At 36.0% G+C, this 22,089-nt stretch overlaps 1 protein-coding gene across 7 annotated transcripts in view; it reads left to right on the top strand.

Annotated features, from left to right (window-relative positions):
• Positions 1-22,089, top strand: part of UBR3 (ubiquitin protein ligase E3 component n-recognin 3) — a 237,534-nt gene that overhangs the window by 12,471 nt on the left and 202,974 nt on the right. For 5 of the 7 annotated variants that reach the window (XM_032355902.1, XM_032355897.1, XM_032355899.1 and 2 more), the window contains exons 2-3: positions 16,405-16,544; positions 19,474-19,632. In XM_032355902.1, coding sequence (XP_032211793.1) covers positions 16,405-16,544; positions 19,474-19,632 — 299 coding nt within the window. The remainder of the gene's footprint in view (positions 1-16,404; positions 16,545-19,473; positions 19,633-22,089) is intronic. The other 2 variants (XM_032355898.1, XM_032355903.1) reach the window with 1 other exon arrangement.

Here is a 22,089-nt window from a genome sequence, read left to right on the forward strand (position 1 = left end):
GTTCTTAGCTCTTTCCTAGGGCCTCTGTTGTAATTGCGTATTAGTGAAAGTTAAGGAAAACTTTACAAAGAATTTGAATTTGATCTGTGGGGAGATTGGGAGGTGAAGGAGGACTTTATGGGTAAAAGGAATAGAACACACAAAGCCTCACAGGCATGAGAGAACATAGTGCAGTCACGTGCTAGAGTAGTTTTCACCTTCTCCCTTGAATAATATTTTATCTCGCTGGAGAATTTTGGTTACGTTTGTTTTCCCCTGCACTTTGAAGACACTATTCTGTTGTTTTCTGGTCTCAGTTGTTGAGAAGTTTTTTTTTTTTTTTCTCTTATTTTTTTTTTTTTTTATTTTTTACTTTTTTTTTATTTCCAGCATAACAGTATTCATTATTTTTGCACCACACCCCGTGCTCCATGCAATCCGTGCCCTCTATAATACCCACCACCTGGTACCCCAACCTCCCACCCCCCGTCCCTTCAAAACCCTCAGATTGTTTTTCAGAGTCCATAGTCTCTCATGGTTCACCTCCCCTTCCAATTTCCCCCAACTCCCTTCTCCACTCTCTAATTGTTCCTTTGTAAGTAATCTGCTTTATTCATTTTTTAAAAAATTTTATTTATTTATTTGATAGAGAGAGATCACAAGTAGGCAGAGAGGCTGGCATAGAGAGAGGGGGAAGCAGGCTCCCTGCTGAGCAGAGAGCTGGATGCGGGGCTCCATCCCAAGACCCTGAGATCATACCTGAGCTGACGGCAGAGGCTTAACCTACTGAGCCATCCAGGTGCCCCTCATTGGTGGTTTTTAAGGTTTGCTTTTTGGTGATCTATAATTTCCCTATGATGTGTCTAGGTGTGACTTTATTTGTTGGGTTGGTTCTAGATGAGGATTTTTTGTCTCATCGCTTATGGAAATTCTCAACGATTGTCCCTTTGAATTTCATGTCTCTCCCATTCTTTCTTTTGTGTTTTGGGACTGCCATAATATATTTGTTTGTTCTTCTCATTCTGTCTTCTGAATACTAGAGCTTACTCATTTTCTATCCATTTATCTTTTTTGGGTTGAATTGAGGGTGATATCCCCAGATCTGTCTTCTAGATAATTCCTTCTTCAACTCTATCTCATCTGTTGTTTAGCTTGTCTATTAAAGTTTTTAATTTGGATAAATGTATTTTTCAGTTCTAGGAAAATCTTTTCATGTTGACTTGCCCTCTTGCCCCCCCCCCCTTTTTAACTTGCCTTCTTAAAAAAAGTCTTATTCTTTAGTTAGCATTTCAATTCCTTTTATGACTATAGTAATTTTGTTTTTTATTTTTATTTATTTCCATATCTTTGCTATTATGATAATGCTGCTTTGAACATGGGGGATCAGCTATCTCTTTGAGATAATAATTTCTTTTTTTAAAAAAGATTTTATTTATTTGAGAGAGAGAGAGAGTGAGAGCATGAGAGGGAAGAGGGTCAGAGGGAGAAGCAGACTCCCCACTGATCAGGGAGCCTGATGCAGGATTCTGGGATCACGTCCTGAACCTAAGGCAGTCACTTAACCAGCTGAGCCACCTAGGCACCCGACAGTTTAATTTCTTTTAGATATATAAAACCAGAAGTGGTTTTGCTGGGTTGTATGCTAGTTCTGTTTTTAATTTTTTAAGAAACCTCCATATTGTTTTCCAGTAAACAGGAGTCCTCTTTTCTTTACATCTTTGCCAATCTTGTTATCTCTTGTTTTTTGGATAAAAGCTGTGCTAACGGAAAAGAGATGATCTACCTCATTGTGGTTTTGATTTACATTTCCTAATGATTATTGATGTTGAGCAACTTTTCATGTACATGTTGGCCATTTATACCTTGTCTTTGGAAAAGTGTCTATTCTGTTCCTTTGCCCATTTAAAAATAAAATTATTTTATTTATTTATTTTTTGCTATAGGATTGTATGAGTTCTATTATTTTTAAATATTAATCCCTTATCAAATGAATGGTTTGCAAACATTTTCTCTAATTCCTTAGATTGCTTTTTGATTTTGATTTGATTTTGATTGTTTCCTTTGCTGTATAGAAACTTTTTAGTTAAAGGATTTTCTACCTATCTGTTTATTTATTTAATTTATTTTAAAAGATTTTATTTATTTTTTTGAGAGAGAGGAAGAGGCAGAGGGAGAGGAGGAGGGAGGCTTTCCCTGAGCAGGGAGACTAATGTGCGTCTTGATCCCAGGACTCTGGGATCATGACCTGAGCTGAAGGCAGATGCTTAACTGGTTGAGCCACCCTGAGGCCCCTCTACCTGTTTATTTTTGCTCTTTTGCTTACATTTTTGGTGTTATATCCTAAAAGTCATTGCCAGAGTCAATGTCAAGAAGCTTTTTTTGGGGGTCACCTGCCTCTCCCAGCCTTATGCATTCTCTCAAAACAAATAAATTTAAAAAAAAAAAAGCTTCTTTTTTTCCCCTAGGAGTTTTATTGTTTCAGGTCTCATATTTTATTGTTTCAGGTCTCATATCCCTTGAATATGAGATATGAGTTAATATGTGTGTGTAAGGTAGGGATCTAATTTCATCTCTTTGTATGTGAATATCTAGTTTTCCCAGTGCCGTTTATTTAAGAGATTATCCTTTCCCCAGTACTCTTAGCTACTTTGTTGAATATTAGTTTGCCATATATGCATTAGTTTATTTCTGGGGTTTTCATTTTATTCCATTGATCTGTGTGTCTGTTTTTATGCCAGTGCCATACCATTTTGATAACTGTAGCTTTGAAATACAGTTTGAAATCAGAAAGTGTGATGTTTCCAGCTTTGTTCTTCTTTCTAAAGGTTGCTTAGTCTATTTAGGGTCTTCTGTGGTGTCTGTCATATGAATTTTAGGATTTTGTTCTACTTCCATGAAAAATGCTATTGGAATTTTGGTAACAACCGTTACCATTGATTCTGTAAATTGGTTTGCCTAGAATGGACATTTTAACAATATTAATTCTTCCTGTCCATGAACATGGGATATCTTTCCTTCCATTTATTTGTTTCTCCTTCAATTTCTTTCATCACTGTTTTATAGTTTTCAGTGCACAGATCTTCCACCTCCTAGGTTAAATTTATTTGTACATATTTTATTGTTTTGGATACCATTGTAAATGGTATTTCTTTCCTTATCTTTCTTTCGTATAGTTTATTGTTAGTATATAAAAATGAAGTTGATTTGTGCCCTGTGACTAGTAATATTCTAATAGTTTTTTGGTATAGTTTTTAGGGCTTTCTACATATAATATGTCATCTGTGAACAGAAATAATTTCACTTCTTTCTTTCTGACTTGGTTGCCTTTTAATTCTTTTTCTTGCCTAGTTGTTGCAGTTAGGACTTCCAATACTATGTTGAGTAGAAGTGATGGTAATAGGCACCTAAATCTTGTTCCTGATCATTTATTTATTTATTTATTTATTTTTAAAGATTTTATTTATTTATTTATTTGACAGACAGAGATCACAAGTAGGCAGAGAGGCAGGCTGAAAGAGAGAGAGGAAGAAGCAGGCTCCCTGCCGAGCAGAGAGCCCGATGTGGGACTCGATCCCAGGATCCTGGGATCATGACCTGAGCTGAAGGCAGAGGCTTAACCCACTGAGCCACCAAGGCGCCCCTTGTTCCTGATTTTAAAGAAAAGTTTTCATTTTTTCACCATTTAATATGATGTTAGCTGTAGACTTGTCATATATAACTTTTATTATGTTGAAATATATTTCCTCTGTACTTTGTTGAGTTTTATCAAGAAACAGAGGTTAACTTTTGTGAATTGCTTTTTCTGCATCTGTTGAGATTATTGTATGATCTTTAACCTTCATTCTGTGAATGAGGTGTTACACTGATTTGCATATTTTAACCATCTTTTCTTTTTTTAATCTTTTTAAATAAATGGCCAGCTGACCCTTTGCATTCCAAGAAGGAACTCACTGTGCTTAATAATAGTCTTCACCTTTTGTACATATGTCAATACATGTTTAATCATTGCAGTCGCTGTTCCTTCTTTTTTTTTTCTTTCAAGATTTTATTTATTTATTTGGCACAGAGAGAAAGACAGCAAGAGAGGGAATATGAGCAGGGGGAGTAGGAGAGGGAGAAGTGGGCTTCCTGCTGAGCAGGGAACCTGAGGTGGGGCTCGATCCCAGACCCTGGGATCATAACGTGAGCCCAAGGCAGATGTTTAACAACTGAGCCACTCAGGTGCCCCTTGAACCGTCTTTATATCTCAGGGATAAATCCCTCTTGATTATGGATCTGATCTTTTCAGGTGCTGTTGAGTTCAGTTTGCTAGCATTTTGTTGAGAATTTTTCATCAATCAGCATCAGGAATATTGGCCTGTAATTTTCCTTTCTGTTAGTGTCTTATTCTGGTTTTGGTGTCAGTAATGTCAGCCTTGCAAAATGAATTTGAGTGTTCATTCCTCTTTACTGTTTTGGAAGAGTTTGAAAAGAATTGGCATTAATTCTTCTTTAAATTTTGCTAGAATTCACCAGTGAAGCTATCTGATCCTGGGATTTTCTGGCTGGGAGCTATTGGATTACTGATTCAGTCTCTTTTGTTGTTATTGGTCTGTTCAGATTTTCTTTCTTTCTTTTTTTTTTTTCATTGATTTGGTCTTCAGTGATTGTATGTTTCTAGGAGTTTATCCATTTCTTCTAGGTTGTCCAGTTTGTTCATATATAATTGTTCATAGTAGACTCTGTGATCCTCTAAATTTCTGTGGTACCAGTTGTAATTTCTCCTCTTTCATTTATAATTTTATTAATTTGAGTCATTTTTCTTTATTTCATGATTAGTCTAGCTAAAGATTGGTCAGTTTTTAAAATCTTTTCAAAAAACCAAGTCTAAGTTTTGTTGTTCTTTTTTATTGTTTTTCATTCTTTATTTCATTTATTTCTGCTCTTTTCTGTTTTCTTTCATGTGCTAGCTTTGGACTTAGTTTGTCCTTCCCTCCCTCCCTTTCCCTTCTTTCTTTCCTTTTTTTTTTCGTTTCTTGATATCTCAAGTTAGGTTGTTTATTTGTAATCTTTCTTCTTCCTTTATGTAGGCATTTATAGCTATAAATTTTCCAATTACTGCTGCTTTTTGGCATCTTGTAGGTTTTGGTTTGTTGTGTTTCCATTTTAATTTGTTTCAAGATTTTTAAAAAAATTTTCCTTTCTTATTTGACCTATTCTTGTTCAAGCGTGTATTGTCTGTTTTCCTGTATTTGTGAGAATCCCAATTGCTCTTCTGTTATTGATTTCTAGTTTTATAGTTTTCTTTGTGTTCAGAAAAGAAGTAATTTCAGTCTGCTTGAATTTGTTAAGAACTTGTTTTATAGCCTAACACATGATCTTTTTGGGAGAATGTTCTGTCTTGAGATGGATGTATATTCTGCTGCGGTTGGATGGAGTATTCTGTATGTGTCTGTTACATACATTTGTTTTATAGTGTTGTTTACATTAGCCGTTTTCTTATTAATTGCCTGTCTGGATGATCTATCCATTGTTGAGAATGTAGTATCATAGTCCCTTATTATTGTATTGCTTTTTATTTTTTCTTGGAGTTGTGTTACTGCTTATTTTACATATTTAGGTGCTCTGATGTTTAGGTGCAGAAATATTTACAATTGTAATATCTTCTTGATTAATTGATCCCTTATCATTATGTAATAACCTTTTTTTTCTCTTGTGACTTTTTTGACTTAAAGTTTATTTTATTTAAAGTTTAAATAAACTTAAAGTTTATTTTATCTGATGTGAGGGCAGCCACTTTTGCTTTCTTTTAACTATCATTTACTTGGGATATCTTTTCCATCTCTTTGAGCTTTTGTGTGCCCCATAAAGCTAATATGAGTTTCTCATAGGCAGAATGTCTTTGGATTTTTAAAATCCATGCAGCTTCTGTAGGACTTCTGATTGGAGAATTTAATCCATTTACATTTAGTATTTGTTGATAGGTAAGAACTTTTTGTTGCTATTTTGTTAATTGCTTTTTAAAATTAACATGTAATGTATTTTTGTTTCAGGGGTACAGGTCTCTGATTCATTAGTCTTACTGTTAATTGCTTTTTGACTCTTATGGTTCCATTTTTCTCTCTTCTTTTGTGACTTGATGAGTTTTTGTGATGACATGCTTTGATTTATTTCTCTTAACTTTTTTGTATACCCACCACAAGTTCTTCTATTGTGGTTACCGTGAGGTTGACATAAAATATCTTAGATATTTTTTAAAGTCGATAAACTTTATCGATAAATGATAAATTGATAAATGATAAAACTTGAATTTATCGATAAATGATAAATCGATAAATGATAAAAGTTGTTTTTTTTAAGTTGATAACAACCTAAAATTCTGTAGTTTTACATTTCTCTCTCCCCGTTTAGATTGTTGATATTACACTTTGTATCTTTTTATATTTTAAATTATTGTAGTTATAGTTGTTTTTAGTATGTTCATTTTTTTAACTTTTATACAAGAGTTGAAAGTGATTTGGATACTACCTTTGCAATATTAGAGGATCTTGCTTTGTATATTTACCTTTGCTTGTGAGTTTTATACATTCCTATATTTTCACATTATTAATTAGCATCCTTTCATTTCAGCTTTAAGGATTTTCTTTAGCATTTTTTCTAAGTCTTGTTTAGGAGTGGTGAATTTTCTCAGCCTTTTTTTTTAATTTGGGAAAGTCTTTCTTCTTCATTTCTTTCCTCTCTGATGAGCTGGGAGCGTGATGTGGGTCTTGGTCCCAGGACCCTGGCATCCTGACCTGAGCCAGATGCGGATGCTTACCTTGACTGAGCCATGCAGTTTGGTGGGCATGGTATTCTTGGTTGCAGTTTCTTCTTACAGTATTTTGACTATATCATCCCACTCTCTCCTGGCTTGCAAGATTTCTCCAGAGAAATTATCATTTATAGACTTAATGGGGGCCTACTTGTATGATGAGTTGTTTTCTCTTGGTGCTTTCAAAGTTTTTTTTGTCTTTGACTTTTGATAACTTAATTAAAATGTGTCTCAATGTAGCTCTTTTTGGGCTCAACCTGTTTAGGGACTCTAGGACTCCCTGAGTCTTAATGTCCATTTATTTCCCCAAATTTGGGATATTTCCAGCCATTATTTCTTTAAATAGACTTTTGCTCCCCTTCTCTCTTTTCTCCTTTTGTGATTCCCATTATGGGTATGTTGTTTGTGTGGTATCTTAGGAGTCCTGTACTTTTCCTCCTCTTTTCTCATTCTTTTTTTCCTTTTGCTCCTCTGACCGATTTTAAATGACCTGTCTTTGTGTTCATGAATTCTTTCTTCTTGGTGAAGTCTGCTGTTGAAGAGTTACATTGAATTTTTCAGTTAAATTATATTTTTCAGCTCCAGAATTTGTTTGTGAAATGATTTTCTTCTTGAACTTACTTTATTCATGTATTTTCCTTTTATTTTTACTTGTCTATCTAGGTTTTCTTGTAGTTCATAGAACTTATTTAAGAGGATTATTCTGAATTCTTTGTCATTTAGTTCAGCTCTGTTTCTTCATTTGGAAGTTATTTGGAAATTTATTGATTTCCTTTGGAGGTGTCAGGTTTACCTCATTCTTCTTGATCCTTTTGTTCTTTTTTTTTTTTTTTTTAAAGATTTTATTTATTTGACAGAGAAAGATCACAAGTAGGCAGAGAGGCAGGCAGAGAGAGAGAGAGAGGAGAGGAAGCAGGCTCCCTGCAGAGCATAGAGCTTGACGTGGGGCTCGATCCCAGGACCCTGGGATCATGACCTGAGCTGAAGGCAGAGGCTTTAACCCACTGAGCCACCCAGGCGCCCCAGATCCTTTTGTTCTTGTATTGGTATCTGTGCATTTGAAGAGTGGTCTCCTCTTTCAGTATTTATAGGTTCACTTTGGAAGGGAAAGATTTTCTTCAGTCAGCCCAGCCTGGGATTCTGGATGGGTCATCTGATGCTATTCACTGGAAGGCAGCATTTCCTTTCTGGGTGTTTGGTTGGGTGGGGCCTTTGCCTGTGTTCTGATGTTGAGAGGGGTCCACTGGGTTCTACTGTCAAATAAGTCTACATTCAGGTGGGGCTGTTGGCTGGGTTCTGTGATCAGACAGGGCCATTGGCTGGGCTCCATAATCTCCTCTGGTTGGGTAGAGTCATAGTCTGAACTCCCTTACTGGGTGTGTAGCTAGTTGGACTCTGTGCTTGGGTGGGGCCACAGGTTAGGTCCTTAATCAGCCCTGATTGGGTGGGTCCCTAGGCTGTGTTCCCTGGCCAGGTGCCAGTTTTTCCTTCCTGCTTGGTAGAATTTTATGTGTTAGCTCTGATTTTGATTTACCCTCTGATTGTTCAAACTATTGAAAAGTATGGGAGTTACAATATTTTATTATTCCTAGATTACATTTTACAGCTTATTTCTTCCACCTGGACACCATATGAAGATTCTTTCTTTGTGCCTTGAGAAAATGTTCTTATAGGTATCATGACAAAGAGTTCCAGATTAGAAATTAGACAGTCCTGACTCTAATCCCTTGAATTACTGGGTCATATGGGTGTGCCTTTATACTTTTGATACATTTTTATAGATTGTCCTCATATTTGGCATGTTAATTTACACTCTTTCTTCAGTACAATGGGAATATCTACTGCTCCATCAAAGAAATGAAATCTTGTCATTTGTGATGACGTGGATGGAACTAGAGGGTATTAGGCTTAGGGAAATAAGTCAATAGGAGAAAGACAGCTATCATATGATCTCCCTGATATGAGGAAGTAGAGGGGGTTTGGGGGTAGGAAAAGAATGAATGAAACAAGATGGGGTTGGGGGGGGACAAACCATAAGAGACTCTTAATCGCACAAAACAAACTGAGGGTTGCTGGGGGGAGGGAGGTAGGGAGAGGGTGGTAGGGTTATGGACATTGGGGAGGGTATGTGCTATGGTGAGTGCTGTGAAGTGTGTAAACCTGGCGATTCACAGACCTGTACCCCTGGGGTTAATAATACATTATATGTTTATAAAAAAATAAATTACTAAAAAAAAAAATATCCACTGCTTTAGTACCTCACCAAGATAGTATATCATAAATTTTGGTCTTTGGAGATATGATAGGTATGAAAAAATTGTCACAATATAGTTTTATTTATTCTTTGTCCTATGCATTGTTTACAGGTGTGTTATTTAATTTTCAAATTTTAAGGATTTTTAAACATATGTCTCTTATTGATTTACAGTTTAATTCTTTTGTGGTCTGTGAACATAGTTTATGTAATGTCAATTTAAAGTGCTTCAGCACCATAAAGTCAATAAGATCCATATTGATTATGGATCCATAAGATTCATATCATTCTTTGATATTTTCTGGTTGTCAGTATTGAAAAGCCATCAGTAGGTCTGGGCTAATTTTAGTGCTGGCAGTAAGGCTGTCTCCATTATTTGTAGGCAGTTGTGTTCTACTGAGGGAATATATAGTCAGCTTGCTGTCATAACATAATATCACAGACTGGGGCACTTGAACAACAGAAATTTATTTTTCTTTTTATTTTCTTGGCTGGAAGTCCAAGATCAAGGTGTGGCAGTCATGACCTGAGCCGAAACCAAGTGTCAGATGCTCAACTGACTGAGCCACCCAGGTGCCCCTGAGGCTTAGGGCTTCAGTGTATGAATTTTCAAGGGCCATAGTTATGTAAGAGAAGAATGGATCCAGAGTGGGTATATTAATGTGTATGTTAATCAACACATACAGTGTAGATCATTTGAAAAGGTATGTATGTTTGACTGTATAATTTTGTGAGTTAATAACATCCTAGTGCTGCCCCCCGGCCCCCCGTGCGCGGGAGAGGGAGAGATGTGGGGGAGAGGCAGAGGGAGAGATAGAGAATCTTATTTTCGTTTATTTATTAAAAACTTAAAAAAAAAGATTTTTATTTATTCATTTGAGAGAGAGAAAGTTAGAGCACATGTAGGGGGAGAACCAGAGGGAGAAGGAGAAGCAGACTTCCTGCTGAGCTGGGAGCCTGACATGGGGCTTGATTCCAGGGCCTGGAGATGATGACCTGAGCCAAAGGCAGATGCCACCTGAGCCACCCAGGTGCCCGTTTATTTTTATTTTTTATTTATTTTTACTTATTTTTAGAGAGAAAGAGAGTGCACCATAGCCGGATGGGCGGGCAGGCAGAGGAATAGGGAAAGAGAGAAACCCAGTCAGGCTCCATGTGCAGTGCAGAGCTCATCATGGGGCTCAATCTCACGACCCTGAGATCATGACCTGACCCAGAATCAACAGTCGGAGGCTTAACTGAGTGAGCCACCCAGGTGCCCCCTTAGTCCTTTTTCTTTCCTCCCTTCTCTCCCTTCTGGTCCCATCTGCTCCCTTCCCATCCTGTTTCCAACCCTCTCCTCCCAGAGTCCCGTAATTCTGCTTTTAGTCATTTAAACTCAGTATCAGTGGAGTTACAAGGAGAGTTTCTTGGATACTGGGAATATTTTGTTTCTTGATCTAGTGGGTGGTTGCATGTGTGTGTTGTTTGTGATACTTAATTGAGCTGCACACTTATTTTTTGGGCAATTTTCTGTCAGTTATACTTCAATTTTTAAAAGCTAAGTTAAGATAAAATTTGGACATGTCATTTTATTGACTGTTTCTGTAGTTCTTTTCAACCTTTCTATTATTGCCCAAACATCCTGTCCACTAAGGAATATTTCGTCTTCTTAATCATTCAAAACTATTGGATTCCAAGGTGCCTGGGTGGCTCAGTTGTTAAGCATCTGCCTTCAGCTCAGGCCACTATCGTAGGGTCCTGGGATCAAGCCTGCATTGGGCTCCCTGCCTGGTGGGAAGGCTGTTTCTCCCTCTCCCACTCCCCATGCTTGTGTTCCCTCTCTGTCAAATAAAATAAATAAAACCTTAAGAAAACAAAACAAAGCTATTGGGTTTCTTGAAGAAAATATTTGTGATCTATGAGCTGCTGTTGTGAACACATTACTTCCTGCCTTTTTTTTTTTTTTTTTTTTTTTGAGCCTTACTAGTTGTTTAAAAAAGTCTCTCCTTGTTCACTTGGGGGGAGATCTTTAATACCTGTTTATATACAGTTGCAATGTCAGACCCCTGGACAATATACCTACAGAGCTTTGCATGCTTAACCTAGCTCCTTCATTCATTTTGCCTAAATATCATCTTTCCAGAAAGGCCTTCCATTTCAAACCTGCTTTGAAAACCTTCCTTTCAAAAATAATCTGCTGTCAGATTATTTTTGTAGAGCTTCTTCTTCTTTTTTTTACTTTTCTTTTTCTGTTTCTCTGTCTCTCCTTTTACCCCACTCCTCTAATAGAAAGTTAGCTCCATGAGAGCAAGGCCTTATGTTCCTGGGGCCTCAGTGCCAGGCCTGTAGTGGTTATTCGAAACGTTGTTGAAAAGCAGGTGTTATTAAACGGGTGTCTGGTTCTTTTCCATTGTTGCTCACAAGAAGTCTGGTTATTCTTTACCTAAAAGCTATTGAAGTCATTTTGGTGTTCTATTATTAGATTTAGTCTTTGTTTCCTCAAGTTTTTAGTGAACACTTGCTATGTGATATGTAAGATGCTTTAGTTCCCACACTATGTTCAACCTGGAATACAAAAACCAATTTTGTTGATCTTATCATATGTTATACCCATATAGCATAGTCCTATGTTATTTAACGCTAGCTTGCAAAGCTTGGTTCTTAAATCTTTTGGCTATTAATTTTTTCAGTCAACAGCCATCTGATGTACTACTGTAATCCCAGTCCGTAGGTTGCTTAGACCACTCTTGTTCCTTGGACATAGTTCCAGGTTGCAGTTTTACTCTTTGAGGCCACTTGAAACTGTTCAAATTGTTCTTCACTCTCTGCCCAGTAGCACTTTTGAAGTCATTTCGTTTCTACATGGAAAGTGTCTAAGAGAGCTTTCTATGCCCTTCTTTATCTAATCCTTTCTCTTTTCCTGCTTTTCAACTGTCAGGCTTTTCATTGCATCCTTTAGTGTCTGTGTTTCCGTTCTTCTGGCATTCCTTTCATCTGTTTTTTATCCTTCATATTTATGCTTCTAGATAGTTTAATTAAATTATCATCAGTCACACAAGTCAGGTTTAAAAATTTTTTAATTCTAAAACCTTTTAAAGTAGAAACATTGTCTTGATTTTGCTTAGATTTTGTGTGTCACAGCTGAAAGAAGTTCTTTAATTCACATTTACTTTTATGAAGCAGGTGCTTGAGCCAGGTGCCTTAGACCACTTGGCCTTCCTGAATACAGCCATATTTATCTTTATTTTTATTTATTTTTTTAAAAAGATTTATTTATTTATTAGAGACAGCAAAACAGGGGAGGGGCAGAGAGTGAGGGAGAGAAGCAGATTCTGCACTGAGTACAGAGCCTGATGTAGGACTTGATCTCATGACCCTGAGATCCTGGGCTGAGCCAAAATCAGGAGTTAGATGATTAGCTGACTGAGCCACCAAGGTAGATACCCCACCATATTTACGTTTATTATTTTATTTTATTTATTATTTTTAAAAGATTTTATTTATTTGACAGAGAGAGACAACGAGAGAGGGAACACAAACGGGGAATGGGAGAGGGAGAAGCAAGCTTCCTACTGAGTAGGGAGCCTGATGTGGGGACCCTGGATCCCAGGACCCTGGGATTGTGATGTGAGCTGAAAGCAGATGCTTAATGACTGAACCAACCAGGCACCCCTGTATTTACCTTTAAATAAAGATTTGGACCTTAAGATATATTACTTCTTAACCTGTTTCATAATATAATAGGTGTTGAAATTTGGAAGGGGCACAGAAGCAATGGAGGAGGCTGCTCAGACTGCATCTGTCTGCCTTGAGGACTGATGAAATTTGTATCTCTGCACTGTAATCTATTGATCTACCATTTGGAATTTCTACCTTAAGGATGGATAGACTGAAGCAGTGTGTGAACACTCTGAATGCTTTATTTTTTGTGTTAGTATATATTTTTCTTAAGAAAGAGTTATATAACTTTCATTAGATTCTTGAGGAAGTCTATACTCATTTGCTTTTGAGCACTTTAAGTTTTTTTTGGGGGGGGGGACCTGTATCCCCTGTATCGATCTCCCAGTTTCAACAGTTAACAACTCATAATCCATCTTGGTATACTCCTGCCTCTATCAGTGTACCCCACCACATTATTTTGAAGCAAGTCCCATACATTAAAGCATTTCATTTGTATGTATTTATATAGCCATATTTGAAAGGTAAGGCTTCATTTTTCAATGATAACCATATGCTGCTACAATTATACCTACACAAAATAATTTTTTAATATCATAAAACACCCATGAACTTTCTTACATAACCACAATGCCATTATTTCACCTAATAAAATTATCTAATGAACTATTACCCAGTTCATAATTAGATTTCCCTGGTTGTCTTAAAAAAAAATACCTTTTTCAAGTTGGTTTGTTACAGACTGTTCATACTATATTTATTGGGTCTGTCAAGTGTTTTTAAATCCTTCTGCCTCCTTTTTCCTCTTGTCACTGATGGTTGCAGAAATTGAGTCTGTTGCCCTATGTAATGGTCTGCATTCATGATTTGTCTGTTTGCTTTTTTGTGGTGTGTTTAACTTTTTCCTTTACGTCCTATACTTCTTATAAATGGAAGTGAGTTCTTGAGACTTGGTGTGAAATTCAGCATGTTTGGTAAGAACACTTCCTAAATGGTGCTGTGTGCTTCCCAAACATCACAGTGATGGATTTTTTTTCTTTTAAACTTCTAGTTATACTAAGATTGATAAGGATGTGACTGTCTGATCTCAAGTAGAAAATTTCCCCATAAGCCTTTCTCTAAAGCCATCAAAAAGTGGTCATTTTCTAGTTGCTCATTATTTTATTTTATTTTAAAAAAATTCTGATGGGCTCACTGGCACTTTAGGGGATTCTTTCTTTCTTTCTCTTTCTCTCTTAAAAGATTTTATTTATTTATTTGACAGAGAAAGAGCCGGAGAGCATAGGCAGGGGGAGTGGCTAAGGGAGAGGGAGAAGCAGGCTCCTTGCAGAGCAGGGCGCCAGATGCTGGCCTCCATCCCAGCACCGTGGGATCATGACTTGGGTCGAAGGCAGATGCTTAAAAGACTGAGTCCCTGGGACGCCTGGGTGGCTCAGTTGGTTGAGCAGCTGCCTTCGGCTCAGGTCATGATCCCAGCGTCCTGGGATCGAGTCCCACATCGGGCTCCTTGCTCAGCGGGGAGCCTGCTTCTCCCTCTACCTCTGCCTGCCGTTCTGTCTGCCTGTGCTCCCTCTCTTCCCTCTCTCTCTCTGATAAATAAATAAAATCTTAAAAAAAAAAAAAAAAAAGACTGAGTCCCTGAGGCATCCCTCATTTTTTGTTTTAATAAAATTCATTGCTTTGGTTATTAGGGAACTTGAGCATCTTTTCTTATGTTTATTGGCCATTCAGCAGTTTTTTTTGTTTTTTTTTTTTAAGATTTTATTTATTTATTTGACAGAGAGAAATCACAAGTAGATGGAGAGGCAGGCAGAGAGAGAGAGAGGGAAGCAGGCTCCCTGCTGAGCAGAGAGCCCGATGCGGGACTCGATCCCAGGACCCTGAGATCATGACCTGAGCCTAAGGCAGCGGCTTAACCCATGTGGTTAGGTGCCAGCTAGAATACCAAAAAAAAAAAAACTGCGCCCCTCAGCAGTTTTTTTATGACTTGTTCATGGCTGATTTTTCTATTGAAATTTTTTTCTTTTTCTTACTTATTTTTAAGTGTTCATTATCAGAGATATAATCTTTTATCTGTTTTACCTCTTGTAAATATTTGTAATTGTCTTCTGTATAGAAGCTTGATTTATGTGGTCAAATTTTTTTTTAAAGATTTTATTTATTTATTTCACAGACAGAGATCACAAGTAGGCAGAGGATCCTGGGATCATGTCTGGAGCTGAAGGCAGAGGCCTTAACCCACTGAGCCACCCAGGCGCTCTTTGTGGTCAATTTTTATCTTACATTTATGGCTTTTGGTTTAAGGTTTTACTTACTTATGCTTTCTATAGTTTGAGGTAATGGAGGGGAAATAGTTTATTTTTTCTCGGTAACTCTTTTCACTTTTGCTGTGTATGGAGTATATTTTGTATATGGTATAAGATAAGAATAAAATTTACTTCCTGCATAAAAATCAGTTGTCCTAAAGCAGTTTATTGAAAGTCTTCTTCCTACCACATAGAACTTATGCCATATTTTTGATATTAAATTCACAAATTTGTAGTCTCTTTCTAGACTCCTTTGTGATCTACTGATGATATTGTATTACCACAGATTTTGAAAAAAAATATTTATTTATTTATTTGACAGACAGAGATCACAGGTGTGTGTGGGGGGAAGCAGGCTCCCCACTGAGCAGAGAGTCTGATGCAGGCTCGATTCCAGGACCTTGAGACCATGACCTGAGCTGAAGGCAGAGGCTTAACCCACTGAGCCACCCAGGCGCCCCCACAGATTTTTAATTATAATAGCTTTGTACTACATTTTAAGGTCTAAGTCACTGTCAGTAATCATTTTTTCCCTGAGTTTTACTGATTTTTTTCCCACACATAATGCTCTTCTATTGAAATTCAGAATTAGTTTGTGATTAGTCTCATTGTGCTTTAACTGTAATGGCATTAAGTTTGGTAGAACTGACTTTTAAAAAAATTAAATTGATTTTTCCATTTGAGAATATAGTTCTCTATTCAGATCTTTTGTGTTTTTTTTTTTTTTTTAGCTAAGGTAGTTTCTGCACTATTCTTACTAGTTTGTTTCTGGGGATTTTATGTTTAGGGTGGTTATTTTATATTGACACAAGATATCTTATTTATGATTATTTGGATTGTGAATACAGAAAAGTTTGCTTCATTTTTGTTAAAGTATACCAATCATACTTTAAAATAAGTCTAAATAAGATTAGAAGGAATATATATACTTAGGTACACTATATAAACTTTTCAAATAAGCTTTAAGTATTTCTGTCACTTACATACTCATTAATACAGTAAGTTAGAAATATTAAGGAATAGAAAATATGAATTTTTTAGGAATTGATCAATTTCTACTTAATGATGTTTATAAAGGATGGAAGTAATAAAGTAATATGTGAAAGTTATAAATTACAGTTAAAAAAATACTAAATCCTGAAATGAAAGTTTTTTTTTTTTTTTTTTGGTATTCTAGCTGGCACCTAACTATTGTATATGGTCTTTTATTAGGAGGAAATCCTCCTCAACCACATATTTTATTTGAAGACTGATTAAAACTGTAGTGTTTTAATTTGGTACCATAAGAATTATAGAGGAATAATAAATCAGCTTTGATACTGGCCTGCATTCATTTATGTATATTGTATATAGAGGTAATATGTTTCTGGCAGATAAGACATCACTATTAATTTTTTTTCTTTTTCATATTACAGGTTTTGCAAAAGGCATCAAATTAAATCAAGTTCAAATATTCCCTGTGTCCCCAAAGACTTATTGATGATGTCTGAATTTGTTCTTCCAAGATTTATTTTTTGTCTTATTCAGTACTTAAGAGAAGGCTATAATGAACCAGGTATGTTTACTTTTTGTTAGTACTCTTTTTAAGTTCCCAATTAACAGAGTTTAGCATTAATAACAAGGTGAATTTCTTCAGATGTAATTTTTTTGTTTAACGTGTTTCATGAGATGACTATGAAATAGAGACTAAATAAAAACATACTTTAGTATACATCAATTATATAACCTCATAGATAACCTGGAGTTACACAGTTTGGGATTTTCTGCTCCTGGGATCATAGATGCTTAGGATCAAACTTACTTGGCCTTTTGTAGGTGGAGAAATAATCATTTTATGGGGTTAAAGTGATTTTATTTATAATTATATTATGATAGAACAGAATTAAGAAGTCTTGGAAATGTGTGAATTTAACTTAGAATTTTAGAAGATAAATTACTATTTCACCATCTCTCTCTCTCATTCTCTCTCTCTTTTTTTATAGATATCTCTATGTTTTTATTCTTCTACATGTATAATAACTTAGGAGAGAGTCAAATTGCTCACTCTCCATGTTACAGGTAGAATGTATGGGAGTGAACATCATGGTATTACTGAAAAGAAAAAAGAAACATGCAAATTATAGATATTCTTGCCTTGTAAGATTAGTCCATTCTTGATTAATATACTTCAGTTAAATATTTTGGAATTAGATATTATCTGTTGTCAGTCTGACATTGTGAATTACAGATACCAGTTACTGTGGTATAAATCAAATTTATTAACTTTTTGTGATCTTTTACTTTTCTGATGATACTTGTATTTTTATCATTTAAAGGACTGCATCTTTAATTACTTTTAGAGGTTTTAAATTATTTATTTACTATAAATAATCTTAAATCCAGTTTGAAATTATGACACACATATTTACCCATCCCCCATCATTGAAGTAGAAGAAACATAGAGCATCTTCATCATTTTTAAAAGTACTATGTTACTCTCATTGTAAGCAAACACTTAAACTTCTTGTTTGTACATTTTAAGCAAAATACACAATTCCTTGTTAACAACTTTCACCTGTCTCAGAGTATATGTCTTAAAATACAGGAAGAAATATTATTTTGAGTCAGGCCCAAACTACTCTGTCTTTGGAATGAAGAAACTAGAGACCAGCTGGGTTATTGGACTTGCTTTTGTGCTATTTCTCATATACTAGTTAACAGAGTGTTTGGAAATTTACATTTTTTATTATGTGTCCTATTTTAAAAAAGGTAATAAGTGGAAATCATTTATTATGAGAACCTTAAAACTTACAATTATTTTGATCAGAGTAATTCATATAAAAGTATATTATGTTTATTTTTTTCTTTAGGGACTTCTAATAGTTGTTAATAGATAGACGACATAGGTACATAGCTTTTATTTCATTATCTGAAAATGCAAAGGAATGATGGAAGCACTTTTTTGTCTTGAGTGTCATGAACTTAGGGTCATGAAATTTTCCTTTCTGTATTACCACTTATGCTCTACATTCATTTCTTCTTTCTGTGCAAGAAAAATTACTATATTACTTTGTGTAGAGATCACTTTAAAATTAAAGAATGGACTTGAAATCATTTAATCTGAGGTAATAGAAGCTCAGAGATTTTGTTGTTTGACAGATGCCTTGTGTTCCATTTCTCATTTCATCCTACAATCCTCAGATGAGTGTCAGAGTTCATCTAGAGCTCTTGCAAACAAAGAACAGTTGTTAATTAAATGTTTGCCATGTTACTACATAAGTCACTGGGGAGGACATAGAGATGAGTAATATACAGTGTTAGTTATCCACTGAGAAAGTTAAGGTTTTTTTGGTCTGGGTCCCAGGACTCAGAGTTATCTAGAATTTCATTCACAGATCATCTTTGAACTGGGTTGTGAATTCCTTGGATGTAGGAACTAGGTCTTATTTAGTTTTGGTTCCCAGTGCCTATCAGGTAGTAGATGCTGAGTAAATGTTGAATGAAATTGATGTCCTCTTTCCTGGGAACACAGGCCCTCCATTGGCTCCCTTATATGTGTCCTTTTAGCTAATTATGTCTGAACTCTAAATCTCATTTTTCATTTCTTCAGGACCTCAGTTTCTCTGAAAGTTCTTTTTTCCCCCCCTCTTAAATATTCTTTTTCAATTGCTGTACAAGTTTCTTTTCTCTTTCTTCAGCTCTACTAGGCATATCTTTTCTGGTATTTAAAAACTATTTTAGTAAAAACATTTCTGTTTATGAAAACAGTTTTTTTTAAAATTTTAGTTGTTATGACCTCCAACTAGCATGAGTCTGTATTTTTAGACTATGATAGAGGATGGATTATTTGCTACACAGGTTTAAATTTAGTGCTGACATAATTTTGTTCTAATATTCTTATACTGCTCTCAAAATTATTTGGTTTCTGTCTTATTTTAGCAAGTGATCTTAACTTTTTGTTATGTTTACATTTATATATCTGGAAAATATAACATCCTCAAATTGAATGCTTTTTAACTAGACTAAGTACTTAATACCTTACGAAGTCATCTCTTTTTTTCATCTGCTTTTTCTCAGAGGATTGAATTCCTGAGTGAGTCTGCCTTAGGCTGGTGCTGGGTGAATAACTACCTCCTCCTCCTCCTTTTTTTTTTTTTTTTTTTTAAATTTTATGTATTTGAGAGAGAGTAATTGAGTGAGAGAGCATGAGAAGGGTGAGGTGGAGGGGCAGGGGAAGAGGGAGAAGCAGACTCCCTGCTGAGCAGGGAGCCTGACGTGGGGCTTGATCCGAGGACCCTGAGATCATGACCTGAGGCCAAGGCAGATGCTTAAGTGACGGAGCCACCCAGGTGCCCCAATGATAACTACCTTCTAAACAGAGTTCTTATATTAATTTTTTGATTTTAAATACTGTTACCCAGTTACTATAATTTTAAAAGAATAAAGTATGGTTATTTTTAGCAAAATATTTTAAAGGAAGTTAATTATATTATATGTTTTTTCAGCAGCTGATGTACCCTCAGAAAAAGACCTTAACAAAGTCCTTCAGCTTTTGGAACCTCAAATTTCCTTTTTAGAAGATCTAACTAAAATGGGAGGCGCCATGCGGTCTGTTCTTACTCAGGTTTTGACAAACCAACAAAACTACAAAGATCTGACTTCTGGTAAGTAAAACATCAGCATAGAAGAAAGTTAAAATTTACTTATGTCACTGTAATCATAAGAAATTGTGTATTTTCAAACTTAAGTGTAAAATATAGATTTTTTTTCATAAAATGCTAAAGATGGAAGTTATTAAAAGTACTTTTTATTTTATGGATGAATAAACTGAGTCCCAGAAAAATTAAATGATCAGTTCAAGGCCTCACAAGTAGCTTACTTTGGAGTTAGCACTAGAATCCAGGTCTCCTCTAAGTTTTGGTGTGACATATTCATAATCTTATTCCACCTCCCCTTCCCCAAACAGTAACAAAAACTACTTCTGTGTCTTTATTTTTGGTATTCTCTGTTTTTGGGATGTGTATGGCATAGGATTTTGTAATAATGTAGAATTTAAGTTACAAAACTTGGAATTGTTGAGTATGTTTGTATATGATATACTGTTATATAAAATGCTTTAGTTTAAAACTCTTCAGGTTAGCTCAGCTTTATAGTACAGCAAATACTTTAAATAGCATTATTTTTGCTGGTTCCTGAACAACATATTTTAAAAATTGAAGTTTGTGTTTTCTTTGGAGTGGTAAAATTTTCATGTGAATTGTGAACCGTATGTTACTCAAAGATAGTCTTATCTGACATTTTTTTTTCAGCAAATACTTATTAAACACCTACTATGTACTTGGTTTAGGGCTAGGTACTAGAGTTTGGGGTATGGAATGCAAGTAGTAAAGCAGGTAATCCTGTCCCTGCCCTTATAAAGCTTAAGGTCTAGTGAGTGAGATGGCAGTAATACAATTCCCAAACCAAAAAAATTATGTAATTTATAAACATGTAGCAAATGATATGAAAGGGTAGGGCAAGTGTTTGTAAAAGGGAGACTTGATTTCACTGATGGGGAAGATGGGGGAAAGCTTCACTGAGGAAGTGATATTTAAAGTAAAACTTAATAGTTGAGAGAAAGTCATTTAGCTATAGGGTGAGGGAAATTAGGTGGTAATGGGATGGGGTTGTATTCAAGGTAGAGGACATCCGCTTTTGACTGTTGGGCTAGCCTGTCTATCATAAACAACATAAAACTGGAACAGTGTGAAGCAGCTGTTATTAGGCATTGGACAGAAGGTGACTCAAGACTGTAAATCTTTGAGAGAACAGAAAAGCATGAGATGAACCCCACGATTGCTATGAATCTCTGTCTAGGGATACCTTCCTGACTACAGTGCAGTAAGCTGGCATTGAAGCAATGTGGTGGCCCACCTGAGCTAAGGAGATAGAGATCACAGTTTAGGACATCTGAAACAGTTGGAAACTGGCATCTTTGGGGTATAATACCAAGAGGTAGTGCTTTCAGGGGTCTGAGGTTCTGAGGTTCACATGTACAAGATGAGACTGCCTCAGGCTTATTAGAGAGTGACTGCTGTAGGGTTAAGAGCAGAATAGAGATAGAAGCGGTAAAGCAGTTTCCAAAGACATTGGAGTGTCAGCCCAACCAGACTGGAGAGAACTTGTTAATACCACAGGCATCTAGTTGAGACACAGTTTAGAGATTATTCCTGTCAATTTAGAGGGCCTTTTGAGAACCTTAGGCTTTCTACAGACCTGCCCTTATTTTTTTTTTTTAATTTAAAAAATTTCTTTTTAATTTTTAGAGCATGGGATATGGAGAATAAGGCAGGGGGGAAGGGCAGAGGGAGAGAGAGAGAGAGACAGAATCCCAAGCAGACTCTATGCCCAGTGTGGAGCCCGACATGGGGCTTACTTCCACACCCTGAGATCATGACCTGAGCTGAAATCAGGAGGGGATGCCTAACCAACTGAGCCACCCAGGAGCCCCTACAGACATACCCTTTATAAACCTTTACTAAACCCTTGTGAGTTTTTTGGTGATCAGGCTATTGATTGAATGGTCTTCTAGAATTAAAATTAGTACTCTTCAAGGGAAGATAATAGAATTCAGCATCTTCTATAATGTGTCATTAGAATGTCCAGCATACAATACAAGCTACTAAACATGCAGGAAAATAAGAAATTATGCCCTATAACAAAGAAATAGGGCTGCGAATAGAAATTGACGTTGAAATGGACCATATGTTGGATTTAGCAGATAAAGACATTAAGGCAACTATTATAGGGGCACCTGGGTAGCTCAGTTGGTTAAACGTCCGACTCTTGATTTTTGGCTCAGGTCACAATCTCAGCGTTGTAAGATTGATCTCCATATGGGGCTCCGTGTTGGGCATGGAGCCTGCTTAAGATTCTCTTTCTCCCTCTCCCTCTGTCCACCCCCTACTCTCTCCCTCTCTTAAAAACATAAAAAAATTTTAAAAAGCAGCTATTATAAATATGTTCAAGAAATTAAAGGAAGATCTGTTCAAATAATTAAAAGTAAATATGATGTTAATGAGTGAAGACATAAAGAATCTTAGCAAAGAGGGGTGCCTGTGTGGCTCAGTGGGTTAAGCCTC

The sequence above is a fragment of the Mustela erminea genome, chromosome 8 (assembly GCF_009829155.1).
Source record: "Mustela erminea isolate mMusErm1 chromosome 8, mMusErm1.Pri, whole genome shotgun sequence".
Classification (NCBI taxonomy): domain Eukaryota; kingdom Metazoa; phylum Chordata; class Mammalia; order Carnivora; family Mustelidae; genus Mustela; species Mustela erminea.